General features: G+C 47.7%; 1 protein-coding gene across 3 annotated transcripts in view; it reads left to right on the forward strand.

Annotated features, from left to right (window-relative positions):
• Positions 1-10,323, forward strand: part of LOC133134927 (multiple PDZ domain protein) — a 75,431-nt gene extending 65,108 nt beyond the window's left edge. For all 3 annotated transcript variants that reach the window (XM_061251540.1, XM_061251541.1, XM_061251539.1), the window contains 9 exons: positions 1-14; positions 470-556; positions 971-1,067; positions 1,892-1,932; positions 2,718-2,840; positions 4,093-4,197; positions 6,195-6,304; positions 6,583-6,706; positions 8,189-10,323. The exon at positions 1-14 is cut by the window's left edge and continues 134 nt beyond it. In XM_061251540.1, the coding sequence (XP_061107524.1) occupies positions 1-14; positions 470-556; positions 971-1,067; positions 1,892-1,932; positions 2,718-2,840; positions 4,093-4,197; positions 6,195-6,304; positions 6,583-6,706; positions 8,189-8,335 (848 nt within the window). In that variant the 3' untranslated portion in view covers positions 8,336-10,323. The remainder of the gene's footprint in view (positions 15-469; positions 557-970; positions 1,068-1,891; positions 1,933-2,717; positions 2,841-4,092; positions 4,198-6,194; positions 6,305-6,582; positions 6,707-8,188) is intronic.
• Positions 10,324-13,643: the final 3,320 nt, after the last annotated feature.

Raw genomic sequence — 13,643 nt, forward strand, 5'->3', positions numbered from 1 at the left:
CCGCTCTGCTGAAGGTCCGTCACGTCTCCGAGACGCTCTCTCTCAAGCAGCGCCCAGCGGCCCCGCTACCAGAACCGCCGTCTGCTTCAAGAACTGCACTTTATTCCCTCTTCTGTGTTACAGAGAATTTATCCTATTCTCCGTTCTGCTTTAGTGACCACGGTGTGTCTTTAAGGTCCCATATTGTGGAAAATGACATTCTTGGTGCTATTAAAACACTGTGACAGTATCAAAACACACATCGGAACAGAGGTTCATTGATATCACTCAGTCTTAAAGACACTGTCACTAAAACAGCCTGTTCTTGGTAAAGCTCATGAGAGGTGCTGGAGAAAGGACATGTAAAAACTGAATAAAGTACTTAAAACCACACAAACATCTTCTTGTGGATATTAGGACCTAAAATAAAACACTGGAAATGTGTACAATATGGGACCTTAAAAATGATAGTACGTCCTCTCTGTTTCAGTGTTGCCCTGGGCCCATTACCCTGGAGGTGGGCAGGTTCAAGTCCGGGCCCTTCCATTCTGAGAGAAGGCTGTCCCACAGCAGCCAGGTAAGCCAATCAATACCCGCAGTTCACACAGAAATGATATTACGGTGTGTATCTACTCACCCAGTATAGTATCTGCCCATCCAGACAGTTTGGCTGGAATGTGACAAGTTTCATGGATATTGGCTGCAGGTTAACCTAATAAAATGTAGCCTCAGTGTCAGAAATGTACACAGCAAAATTCAACAGCGACATCTCTTTCCCAATCCTGCAGTTACTCACAACCTTAACTGCACACCTTAATATGCCTTCATTTAGTTTTTCGGTGGCCTGCCCCTTTACCCTCTTAAGCGATCACACTGAATTGATCGATTGCGCTGGGATTGGATTCGCTTGCGCTGTTTCACGGCTTCGCGTGCCTGAGACTGTGGCCGCGGTCGTTAGCGATTCTGACGTGTAATCCGATCGGTTTTGCAGTTCAGCGAAACGGGCAGCTTCGGATCCGCCCCCTACGGCCTCCCCGGGACAGGAAGCCTGTCAGAGGAAGTGGACAACCCCAGGAAGAGCCATGATTGTGAGTTTTTCTAAAAATGGAGCCCCCGGGGGAATTAAAGACTACAGCTTCTGCTCAGCACAAACACTTGACCAGCTGACACTTATCCAAAGCGAATTTCAGTTGATTGGACTAAGCGGGGGCCAATCCCCCCTGGAGCAATGTGGGGTTAAGGGCCTTTCTCAAGGGCCAAACAGCTGCACTGGTCTTGTTGTGGCTACACTGGGGCTTGAACCACCGACCTTCCAGGTGCCAGTGAAGCCCCTTAGCCACTAGACTGCAGGCTGCCCCTTTGGGCCGCAGGCTGCCCCTTTGGGCCCCAGGCTGCCCCTTTGGGCAGCAGGCTGCCACTTTGGGCCCCAGGCCGCCCCTTTGGGCCGCAGGCTGCCCCTTTGGGCCGCAGGCCGCCCCTTTGGGCCGCAGGCTGTGGAGTGGCTCTGGACGCAGAGCCGCTGGGGTTCTTTAATTGCGTTTCCTGTCGGCTGAAGGCGTTCGCCGAGCGTGGTTCCCCGTAAGCGGGGGCGCCGGCTGACCTTGTTTACGTTGTTTTAGGAAGCGCCGGCTCTTTGCTGAGCTGGCTCTAGCCCTCGCTCCCTCTGCGCAGTGTGATTCATTATTTCCGGGCTGAGGGCGGCTCACTGCGGCTAATTAGCGGGTATCGGGAGAATTCAGAAAACTGTCAAAGCACAGCGGCCGCAGGAATGTGTTGACCGTTAGAAGACCACAACAGGACCGGGGTAATGAGGTGTGTGCAGGACCCAATGTTGCGGTCACAGCTACCATTTGTTTGCTGAAACACACAAACCGTGAGCTAACACTGTTAATATATTTTTTTTCTCCCACAGTGTCTGAATATCAGGAGATCAGAACCGTCGAGTTTACGAAGGTTAGCCATCTTTTTCAAATGGTTCATTACACTGTCTTCCCAATAATGCAGTACTGTGGCTAAACAGGTACAGTCAGAGTATAAATCTCTGACCCGATTTGATTTGATTTCATTATGGTTCTTTTGCAAACGATCTTCTGCAAACTGCATCATTAAAGCTCTCATTTCACCACAATTCAATTTGATTCAGTTATATTGTTATGATTCAATCCGTTTGATTACAAAACTATTCTTAAAGATAAACAGAATACATTAATGTGACCGGCGACAATTAAAACAATTTTAAGTTCTCAGCACATTTATTTTCAAGAAGTGCCATATTTAAATGTACTTTAGGAATTGTTATTTTAATCAATTTAAAATCGATGCAGTTGAATTGGCATCATAAGATGGGTGCATCAGGATTTTTCCACCCATATTAATTTTACCGCGTGTGTAATTTTTTGCGTGTGTGTTGCGTGTGTGTTGCGTGTGCGTTGTGTGTGCGTTGTGTGTGCGTTGCGTGTGCGTTGTGTGTGTGTTGCGTGTGTGTTGCGTGTGCGTTGCGTGTGCGTTGTGTGTGTGTCTCGTGTGCGTTGCGTGTGCGTTGCGTGTGCGTTGCGTGTGCGCTGCGTGTGTGTCTCGTGTGCGTTGCGTGTGCGCTGCGTGTGTGTTGCGTGTGTGTTGCGTGAGCGTTGCGTGTGTGTTGCGTGAGCGTTGCATGTGTGTCGCGGGTGTGTTGCATGTGTGTCGCGTGTTTGTTGCGTGTGCGTTGTGTGTGCGTTGCGTGTGCGCTGCTCTTTCAGGAGCCGGCGGACTCTCTGGGGATCAGCATCGCGGGCGGGCTGGGCAGCCCTCTGGGAGACGTGCCCATCTTCATCGCCATGATGCACCCCACCGGGCTGGCCGCGCAGACACACAGACTCAAAGTACGCTCCGCCATTTTATTTACCCTCAACACCACAACACACCAACCGCCCGCTGTTTTATTTCCCTTAAAACATTCCCCCCCGGTGGCACTGATGGTGCAGTGGGTAGCACTGCCGCCTCACAGCACGGAATCCCCGTTCTGTGTAGAGTTTGCATGTTCTCCCCGTGTCTGCGTGGGTTTCCTCCGGGTACTCCGGTTTCCTCCCACAGTCCAAAGACATGCAGGTTAGGCTGATTGGAGAGTCTAAATTGCCCATAGGTATGGGTGTGTGAGTGAATGGTGTGTGTGCCCTGCGATGGACTGGCCACCTGTCCAGGGTGTATTCCTGCCTTCCGCCCAATGTATGCTGGGATAGGCTCCAGCCCCCCTGCGACCCTGATCAGGATAATGGGTCATATCATTCCCCGCACGCAAATCCGTTTTATGAACCTTTCAGCAAGTACTCAGCTCAGACAGTTCAGCATGTAGACGGCTCATGACGTGTTATGACCTCGTGTGTATGACTGTGTTATGTAGGTCTCATGGCGGGGAGATTTCAGCATGTACTCTGACAGTTCAGCATGTAGACTGTAATGCGCTGATGACTGCTCATGACGTGTTATGACCTTGTGCGTATGACTGTGTTATGTAGGTCTCATGGCGGGGAGATCAGGCGAGGTTTTAGCCTGGCTGCACCCACACACATACTCTCAGAGGAGGCTCTGTGCAGCTGACGCTGGTCTGAGCGGTACGATCCACACAGCTGGCCGAACGTCCCCTTCACCCCCCAAAAGCGCCTCGCTCGCGGGACCCCAGACAGACCAGTCATTGTGCTGCTGAGAAACAGCCTCGCTGAGACATCTGTGACAGTAAACCTGCTGTTCCGCTGCCCCCGTCTCCTGCGCCTGAAATGGAGCAGGGGCTGTGGATGTTGACTTTTGGATGGCGTCTCTCGTGCTTGCGTCATGGCGACGGGCCCGGGCCTGGGTCAGTAACGGAGGGGACGCAGCACTGGGCGTATTGAAATTCCCCCGGTGAGGGCGTGAAACGACCCTCTCTTTGTGCTCCTGTTTTAAATTAGCCTTTAGCTTTTGCATTAGCAGGGGTGGCCTCAGCTGCCTGGAAGTGGCGTCGTCCTGACCTGCTTATGCTGCTGCAGCGTTTAGATTTCCTCAGATAAAGAGATGCGGTTTGTCAGACACTGGCGCTGTTCTCTGGGTGTTACTGTACAGGACCCAGTGGGAGGTATTTACACTTACCCCCCCCCACAGATGGGAGACAGGATCATCTCCATCTGCGGCACTCCTACAGAGAACATGAGTCACACACAGGCTGTGTCCCTGCTGAAGAACGCCTCTGGGACCATCGAGCTGCAGGTGACTGACACAGACACACACGCAGAGACAGACACACACACAGAGACACACACACACAGACAGACACACACAGACACACACAGGCTGTGTCCCTGCTGAAGAACGCCTCTGGGACCATCGAGCTGCAGGTGACTGACACAGACACACACGCAGAGACAGACACACACACAGAGACACACACACACAGACAGACACACACAGACACACACAGACACACACAGGCTGTGTCCCTGCTGAAGAACGCCTCTGGGACCATCAAGCTGCAGGTGACACGCAGAGACAGACACACACACAGAGACACACACACACACACACACACACACTGACACACACAGAGACACAGACAGACACACACAGAGAGACAAACAGACACACACACACAGACAGACACACACACACACACACAGACACAGACATACACACAGACACACACACACACACTCACACACTGACACACACAGAGACACAGACAGACACACACAGAGAGACAAACAGACACACACACACAGACAGACACACACACACACACACAGACACAGACATACACACAGACACACACACACACACACACACACTGACACACACAGAGACACAGACAGACACACACAGAGAGACAAACAGACACACACACACAGACAGACACACACACACACACACACAGACACAGACATACACACAGACACACACACACACACTCACACACATACACACAGACCCACACACACACACAGACACAGACAGACACACACAGAGAGACACACACACACGCACACTCACACACACACACACACAGACAGACACACACAGAGAGAGACACACACACACACACAGACAGACACATACACACACACACAGAGACAGAGACACAGTGACAGACATAGACAGATGCACAGACAGACAGACACAAACACACACACGTTCAGACAGACAGACACACACAGAGAGACACACACACACAGACACACACACTCACACACAGAGACACAGACAGACAGACACACACACACACACAGACAGAGACACAGTGACAGACATAGACAGATGCACAGACAGACAGACACACACACACACACACGCGTTCAGACAGACAGACACGCCTGATGCCTTCTGCTCTGTTCAGTAAACAGTGCTCTCACTGTGAACTCCAGCTAAGAGAGACATGGTGGACCATGTAGGGTGACAAACACATAATCAGTGAAATGCACAAGCACACAGTAACATGTTCAGTACTATATTAACTATATTACACGGTACATATGGTTCCAATTGGACTCTGTTAGAGTTGAACCAAAGCCATGCCTTTTGTAGAGACAGTGCTGATAGATTTGTCCATGGAAATGCTCAGCTGTCTTAACAGTTGTGTGTGTCTATGTGTGTGTGTGTGTGTGTATATGTGTGTGTGTGTGTGTGTGTGCGTATATGTGTGTGTGTGTACGTGTGTGTGTGTGTGTGTATACGTGTGTGTGTGTGTACGTGTGTATATGTGTGTGTGTGCGTATATGTGTGTGTGTGTGTGTGTGTGTGTGTGTGCGTGCGTATATGTGTGTGTGTGTGAATACGTGTGTGTGTGTGTGTGTGTGCGTATATGTGTGTGTGTGTGTGTGTGTGTGTGTGTGTGTGTGTATATGTGTGTGTGTGTGTGTGTGTGTGCGTATATGTTTGTGTGTGTGTGTGTGTATGTGTGTGTGTGTGTGCGTATATGTGTGTGTGTGTGTGTGTGTGTGCGTATATGTGTGTATGTGTGCGTGTGTGTGTGCATATATGTGTGTGTGTGTGTGTGTGTGTGTGTGCGTATATGTGTGTGTGTGTGTATGTGTATGTGTGTGTGTGTGCGTATATGTGTGTATATATGTGTGTGTGTGTGTGTGTGTGTATACGTGTGTGTGTGTGTGTGTGTGTGTGCGTATATGTGTGTGTGTGTGTGTATGTGTGTGTGTGTGTGCGTATATGTGTGTGTGAGTGCGTGCGTGCGTATATGTGTGTGTGTGTGTGTATAGGTGGTGGCAGGCGGTGACCCCAGTGTGACAGGTCCACCCCAGGAGCATGCAGCTGCCAGTCTCTCTCTCTCAGGACTGACGGCGAGCAGCATCTTCCACGACGAGCTGGGGTACGACCCGCAGCTCCTAAATCTAACCTCTCAACACTAAACACAACCCTCATACTCCTAACCCCTAAACGCAATCCTCATACTCCTAACCTCTTAGCACAACCCTCATGAACCTAGCCTCTATGTACAACCCTCATACTCCTAGCCTCTATGTACAACCCTCCTACTCCTAGCCTCTAAACACAACCCTCATACTCCCCCCCTGACCAGGTCTTTCAGCTCTCCTCAGAACAGATGTTTTTTCCCATGATGCATGGTGGTGTTTGCGCCCGTTGCAGGCCGCCGCAGTACAAGACGATCGCCCTGGACAGAGGGCCCGACGGGCTGGGTTTCAGCATCGTCGGGGGGTTCGGGAGCCCCCACGGAGACCTCCCCATCTACGTGAAGACCGTGTTCGGCAAGGTGAGGAACACTCCCAACACGGGCGTGGTGGCTGAGCGACAAGCTGAAACAAGTTATCCCTGCCGCAAACCGCTGGCTGGTTGGCCAGTTCGGACCAGCTCCGTACTCAACACGGTTTGACCAGTTCAAGCTTGGTTGACGTCAGTCAGATTGACTCCCCACCCTCCCCTGAAAGAACCGTTTCACGTGTCCGTCATATCTCTTCCGTTTCTGCCTGTGTTTGAAAAGCAGGGCTCATAAGAGGTTACAGGTTCAAATCCAAGGTGGGGCACTTCTGTTGTACCCTGGGGCATGGAACCCAATCTGTGGAGCGCTGGTAGAATATCCAGGTTGTATAAATGGATGTTTTGTTTAAAGATTGCTCCAAGCAGTACACGTCCCTCTAGAGAAGGCTTGTCTGCTGAACAAACACGCTGTATAAACATAATGACTTCAGCGCAATTAACTCTTCAAGTTTGCATCAAGTCAAATTCTGGAAGGCATTGTTTTATTAATATTTATCATGGCTAGAGGTTGCTTTCTTGAAAAACCTGCAGTTGACTGACAAACCTGAATTCCGGTTAACTACAAGTCCGTATTTGTAAATGGAAGTGATGTGCACATTAAAATGTTCAACGTCTGTTCCACTTTTAGAGATTATATGAGACCAGGAGAGATAGAAATGTTCTCTATCAGATTGAATTATACTTTTATTAATGTAAACTGTACTGTATCAGGGTGAAATGTACTCTTATTAGTGTAAACTGTACTGTATCAGAGTGAAGTGTAGTGTCATGGTGAAATGTACTCTTCCAGAGTTAAATAGTGTGTAGTGAATTTAACACTGAGGTGTGCTGCGTGCTCTCCCAGGGGCTGTTATCTGAGTGAATTTAACACTGAGTTGTGCTGTGTGCTCTCCCAGGGGGCTGTTATCAGAGTGAATTTAACACTGAGTTGTGCTGCGTGCTCTCCCAGGGGCTGTTATCAGAGTGAATTTAACACTGCGCTGTGCTGCGTGCTCTCCCAGGGGGCTGTTATCAGAGTGAATCTAACACTGAGCTATGCTGCGTGCTCTCCCAGGGGGCTGTTATCAGAGTGAATCTAACACTGAGCTGTGCTGCGTGCTCTCCCAGGGGGCTGTTATCAGAGTGAATCTAACACTGAGCTGTGCTGCGTGCTCTCCCAGGGGGCTGTTAGCAGAGTGAATCTAACACTGAGCTGTGCTGCGTGCTCTCCCAGGGGGCTGTTATCAGAGTGAATCTGACACTGAGCTGTGCTGCGTGCTCTCCCAGGGGGCTGTTATCAGAGTGAATCTAACACTGAGCTGTGCTGCGTGCTCTCCCAGGGGGCTGTTATCAGAGTGAATCTGACACTGAGCTGTGCTGCGTGCTCTCCCAGGGGGCTGTTATCAGAGTGAATCTAACACTGAGCTGTGCTGCGTGCTCTCCCAGGGGCTGTTATCAGAGTGAATCTGACACTGAGCTGTGTTGCGTGCTCTCCCAGGGGGCTGCCTCAGAAGACGGGCGTCTGAAGCGCGGGGATCAGATCATGGCCGTCAACACGCAGAGCCTGGAGGGAGTCACTCATGAGGAGGCGGTGGGCATCCTCAAGAGGACCAAAGGAAGCGTCACACTCACTGTGCTGTCTTAAACACACACACACACGCACACACACACACACGCACACACACACACACTCTCTCTCACACACACACACACACACACACACACACACACGCTCACTGTGCTGTCTTAAACACACACACACACACACTCTCTCTCTCACACACACACACACACACTCTCTCTCACACACACACACACACACACACACTCTCTCACACACACGCACACACACACGCTCACTGTGCTGTCTTAAACACACACACACACACACACTCACACACACACACACACACACACACACGCTCACTGTGCTGTCTTAAACACACAGACACACGCACACAAACACACTCACTGTGCTGTCGTAAACACACACACTGTACTCTAATATACACACAGACTGTACCCTCATAAACACACTCACTGTGCTGTCGTAAACACTTGCTGTGCTCTCATAAACACACTCACTATACTCTCATACACACTGTACTATGAGAATACTTCCCATTTACCCTCATAAACACACTCACTATACTCTCATACACACTGTACTATGAGAATACTTCCCATTTACCCTCATAAACACACTCACTATACTCTCATACACACTGTACTATGAGAATACTTCCCATTTACCCTCATAAACACACTCACTATACTCTCATACACACACTGTGCTATCATAAACACTCACTGTACTTTTATATACACACTCACTGTACTGTCGTAAACACTCACTGTACTTTTATATACACACTCACTGTACTCTAATATACACACACACAGTGCTCTCATAAACACACTCACTGTACTTTTATATACACACTCACTGTACTCTAATATATACACACACAGTGCTCTCATAAACACACTCACTGTACTGTCTGTACTGTACACACACTCACCTCAGGTCTCTCATGCACACACAGACGTGTGCACACACACACACACAGACACACTCTGTTGTTTACTCCTAGCCATGAACACTGTGATTAACACTGCGCTAATTTACATTCCACTAATTCCCCTGTTACTCAAATCATGGTCCTCGAGGGCTGAGAACTGCTGGTTTTCCAACCTCCCTTTACCTGGGAGTCAGGTGTGAAGACTCCACTCTGTTCAGTGAATATCCTGGTAGAAAAGAAAACCAGGGCTGGATTAGGCTTTGAGGGTCAGATTTGAGTATCAATGCGTTGAAGATTTTATCTGCTGTGTGCTGTAGACAGACCACTGAACACGTACAGTAAGAGCACCTGAAAGAGCTACTGAGGCCACTAGTCTGGGATCAAATGATCTTCTGTCACTTTTCCTTTTTCGGACAAACTGTCTGAACGTTGTTTTGCTGAAGGGTATCTAAGTTTATAAGGAGGGCACAGATACAAGTGTCTCCTGTTGAGAAACTGCTGTTTCAATCATTATGGTTATATCAGGTTCAAACACGTAGTTGTATTATCCTTCAGACCTTTAAAACTTGATTTCACCAGGAAGGCCTATTTAGATGAGGACGCTATCTCTTCTGCCAGGAGAGATGTGGTAATACTGATCAACCATGTGAGCAAAGTTAGACAGAATGAAAGGGTCCCCAGCCCTTTGTTGTGCGAGATTAGAGCGAAATGTTCCGCTGTTACCACGGGTACGGCCTTAGGGCTGACCAGCCGATCAGACGAAACGAAGACGCGACAGTCGAGTCGCAGATAAGACGCCGCAATCAATCTCCCGGACGACACGCAAGCGACATCCGTCAGACTCGACGTGGGCTTGTCCCGTTGAGCGTGAATACAGAGCGTAAATCACTCATGTACACCGCTGTGAATGCGCCCATTGTGTGTTAGTGGGGGCGGCCATTTTGAATCCGTTTTATAAAAAGCTAAGATGGTGACACAGATCTGTTTTATGTAATGCCGATAGTATTGATGGGAGAGGAATGGGTGGGGGGGAAGATGAAGTGTAAGATGAAGAACTGTTTTTCATAAACATAAATGTGTGCAGATGAGAGAGGATGGGAGAGGAAGTGAGTCATGGGAAGGGTTCACTCTCAGGGAACATCGGGGTGGGGGGTGGGGGGGGGGTAACTGATCGTGTTTAAGCTAGAGCTGCTAATTTAGGGTAACATCTCATGTTTCCTGTTCTTTTACAGTATCATACAAGTATTACTGAGTTTTCCTCCATAAGTCTTGATAAATGTATATGCGTATATACATCTTAGTGACGTAGGGTTATGTAATGTTCTTTATTGTTTGAACACAGTCATTGTGAGAATCACTCCATCCTGTGGTATTTTTCCTTTAAAGGGTTCAGAAGTGTTCAGCACACAACATTAGCTACACAAATGTATTGACCACCAGTTCTGTTTGTTGCTTCAAACAGTCTTATGTTCTTCAACAGAATAAATTAAAGTGACCTTCCCAATGCATTCCTTCACTTTCTGACTTGGTTCTTCTTGATGTGTACTGTCGGGAAAAGGGTTCTCTGGCTTGTCTCCATAGGGGAACCCTTTTCAGTTCTTTATGGAACCCCCTATGGTAGATTTGAAAAGAGTGAAAGTTCACAGATAAAAAACATTTTGCCTGACAAAAGACTCTTGAACTCTATGGAGAGAGGTGCCTTTTTGAAGCCTTTCTTCTGACAGTGTTACTTCAGCTGCTTTAATGTGCTGCAAATTGATTCATCCAACCAGTAATTAGAGCAATACTATAATATGTACAATGTTATAGTAGTTTCTGAAGATTTCCATGACAATGAATATGCATCTAAAGCACTGTTTTAAAGAGGAGTGAAGGTGCTGTACCAGGATGGATTCCATCTTAAACATCTCCTCAAATCAAGCAGGGGTCGTTAAGTCAGACAATGGAAAGAACAGTCTTGCTTAATGACTTTCGGCGGGGGCAGTTGACTGTTGTAAAGTGTGTGTGTGTGTGTGTGTGTGTGTGTGTGTGTGGGGGGGGGGGGGGGGGGGTATTCAGCTGTCATCGTATATAAGGTTTTTTCCCCATGAACAGCCGCAGCTGTTTCCAGCCAATCACAGTGCTTGTGTGAGGTTGCGCGTCCAGTGCGTCTCTTTAAGGAGGTTTACATAAAACAGTAAAGGAGCCAATTAGCACCGCAAGTCAACTGAAACCTGTTCTGGAGGGTGGGAGACTTCCTGTCCTTTCTGCGCACGATAAGACCTCTTCTCCCCCTCCTTCATGAAGAGCTGTTCTGCGTGACAGGCCTAACTGTGGAGTGGAAGTGATTAAATGTGCTTGAGATACTCTAACGATGTCCGCCCTCACCGTTTATTTTCTGCCAGTGGATGTAGGCCGCAGCGCATTCAGCTGCTGACGCGAGTCTTAAACTCAGCCGACCGCTTCCAGTCTGAAAAGACTGAAGGATTCCAATCACCTGTTTTTTTATTGCTGGGGGAATTAACAGCTATATGTTTAGACTGAGAAATAATGAGGTGGAGACACATGGCTGTCTTGTATGCATTGGCACTAGATGTACAGAAATGTCCTTTTTTTTAATGCTGACATGGGGATTAAGAGGTTTTTTATTTCCCCTCACTGAGTAGACCTCGGATAATGACGGCTAGCTATTGACACGGATATTAGAACAGCTGTGTTTGGAGAGGATTGTCTCGGGCGTGATCAGACACAGTCAGCTTGCCGAACGAGACCTCCGTTTAACCGAATTTCATTAAAATATATTGGAGAAATACAATGTGCAGTCGTTTCACAGCTCTCCGAGCGGTTAAACAGAAGAACGGGATGAGAATTCCCCGGATACGCGGGACGGGAACGCCACAGCTGCTGGAAGTTTAATTGACTGCCTAATAATTGGAATTTCATTGCTTTGCTAGGATACCAAATGAGTGTGTTGAAATGGGTTTAGCTGCGTCGTTACACACACTCCAGAGAACAGGGCTCCTCGGTTTCAATTCTCTGTGCTGTCCTGTACTCCGTTCTTACATTTATTTATCAATCCACGGCTCATTTCCTCTTCTGTCCTCTCTCCCTCTTTCTGTCTCGTTCTCCCTCTCTCTCTCTATCTTTTTTCTCAATGGGTCATTTTTGTGACACTGTCATGGGAAAGCTTTTGATTCACTCCTTTCCTACTCTTAGGCACAGGGCATGGCCCCACCCATGTTCAGCAGTGGACTTAAAGTGAAACCACTGTATTTCTGCGTGTCCCTGAACCCTCCTCAGCTGCACAATAAGCACAGATATTACACGCTTGAAGAAAAATGCACTGCCTGGCGTGAGCAAGACAGAGCAAGTCATTCTATGTATGTAATGTTGAATATAGGTTAAGGTTTGAAACGCTCTGCCAATAATGTTATCCACATCAAGAGCCTTCCTCACATATTAATATGAAATATTGACCAGATAACTTCAGCAAACAGTTCTGTGAAACTCCCTATAGCCATCTCTGATGGATTACGGTCAGCTGTGGGTGGGCATAGAGGTTAAACTCCACACAGGATGCAGTTCATACTTAAGTGGTTAAGATAATCCAATTAATGAAACAGTACATTTATTTAATGAGCAATTAAAGGCAGACTGATGGACAATGTGTAGCCAATCGCAACACCATATTCCAGGGCCTGTGTCCGGGAACAATGACGGCATTGAGTCCCTATCCGGTTTGGAATGCTATGCTTCCAGATCGGAATGATTATCTCAGCAGCCCTGCCCTACAGGTACAGCCAGGCAGGAACACTGCGGAGCTGAATTCAGCTCGCGTGTTTCACACCCAAATTAAACAGGATCTTTCACAAAGAGGCGTGAAACACCGATTCAACACAGGAGATAACCTATGAGGAGATTATCATCTTTTTCATTACAGTCAAAATAAAAATAACTGTTAGTCGCATTAGTCACTTCCTGTTGAGGGACACAGAAAAGGTGTTACAGCACCTCAAAACTTAATATTTTTCTAGGGTGTGATTTATTAAGTAAGTTGCATGTAATTTAATTTGGATGGAAAGTATTTAAGGAGCTTTGTTAACCAAACACAAGAGAAGAGACAGGAAGCGTTCACTCACACAAGCTGTTTTCTTAGCTGAAAATATAACTGACATTTTGAAATGGAAAAACAACATGACCATGATGAATCATAGCTGCAATGAACTTGTGCTAGAAATGAAATGCAGTTAAAATGCAAAACTGTTCAGACTGTGTACCTCCTAAAATGGCAGTGACTGTGTATAGAGACAGCTGTGATTGCTACAGAGATCCCTCCATATGGATGTAAACACCCTGAATCTGACAGGCCGACTCATATACCAGTGTCATATTCACTGATTTATTTAAAATACAACCGAATGGATTACAACAAGCCAAAACAATGGAAAATAA

The sequence above is a fragment of the Conger conger genome, chromosome 8 (genome assembly GCF_963514075.1).
Source record: "Conger conger chromosome 8, fConCon1.1, whole genome shotgun sequence".
NCBI classification, from domain to species: domain Eukaryota; kingdom Metazoa; phylum Chordata; class Actinopteri; order Anguilliformes; family Congridae; genus Conger; species Conger conger.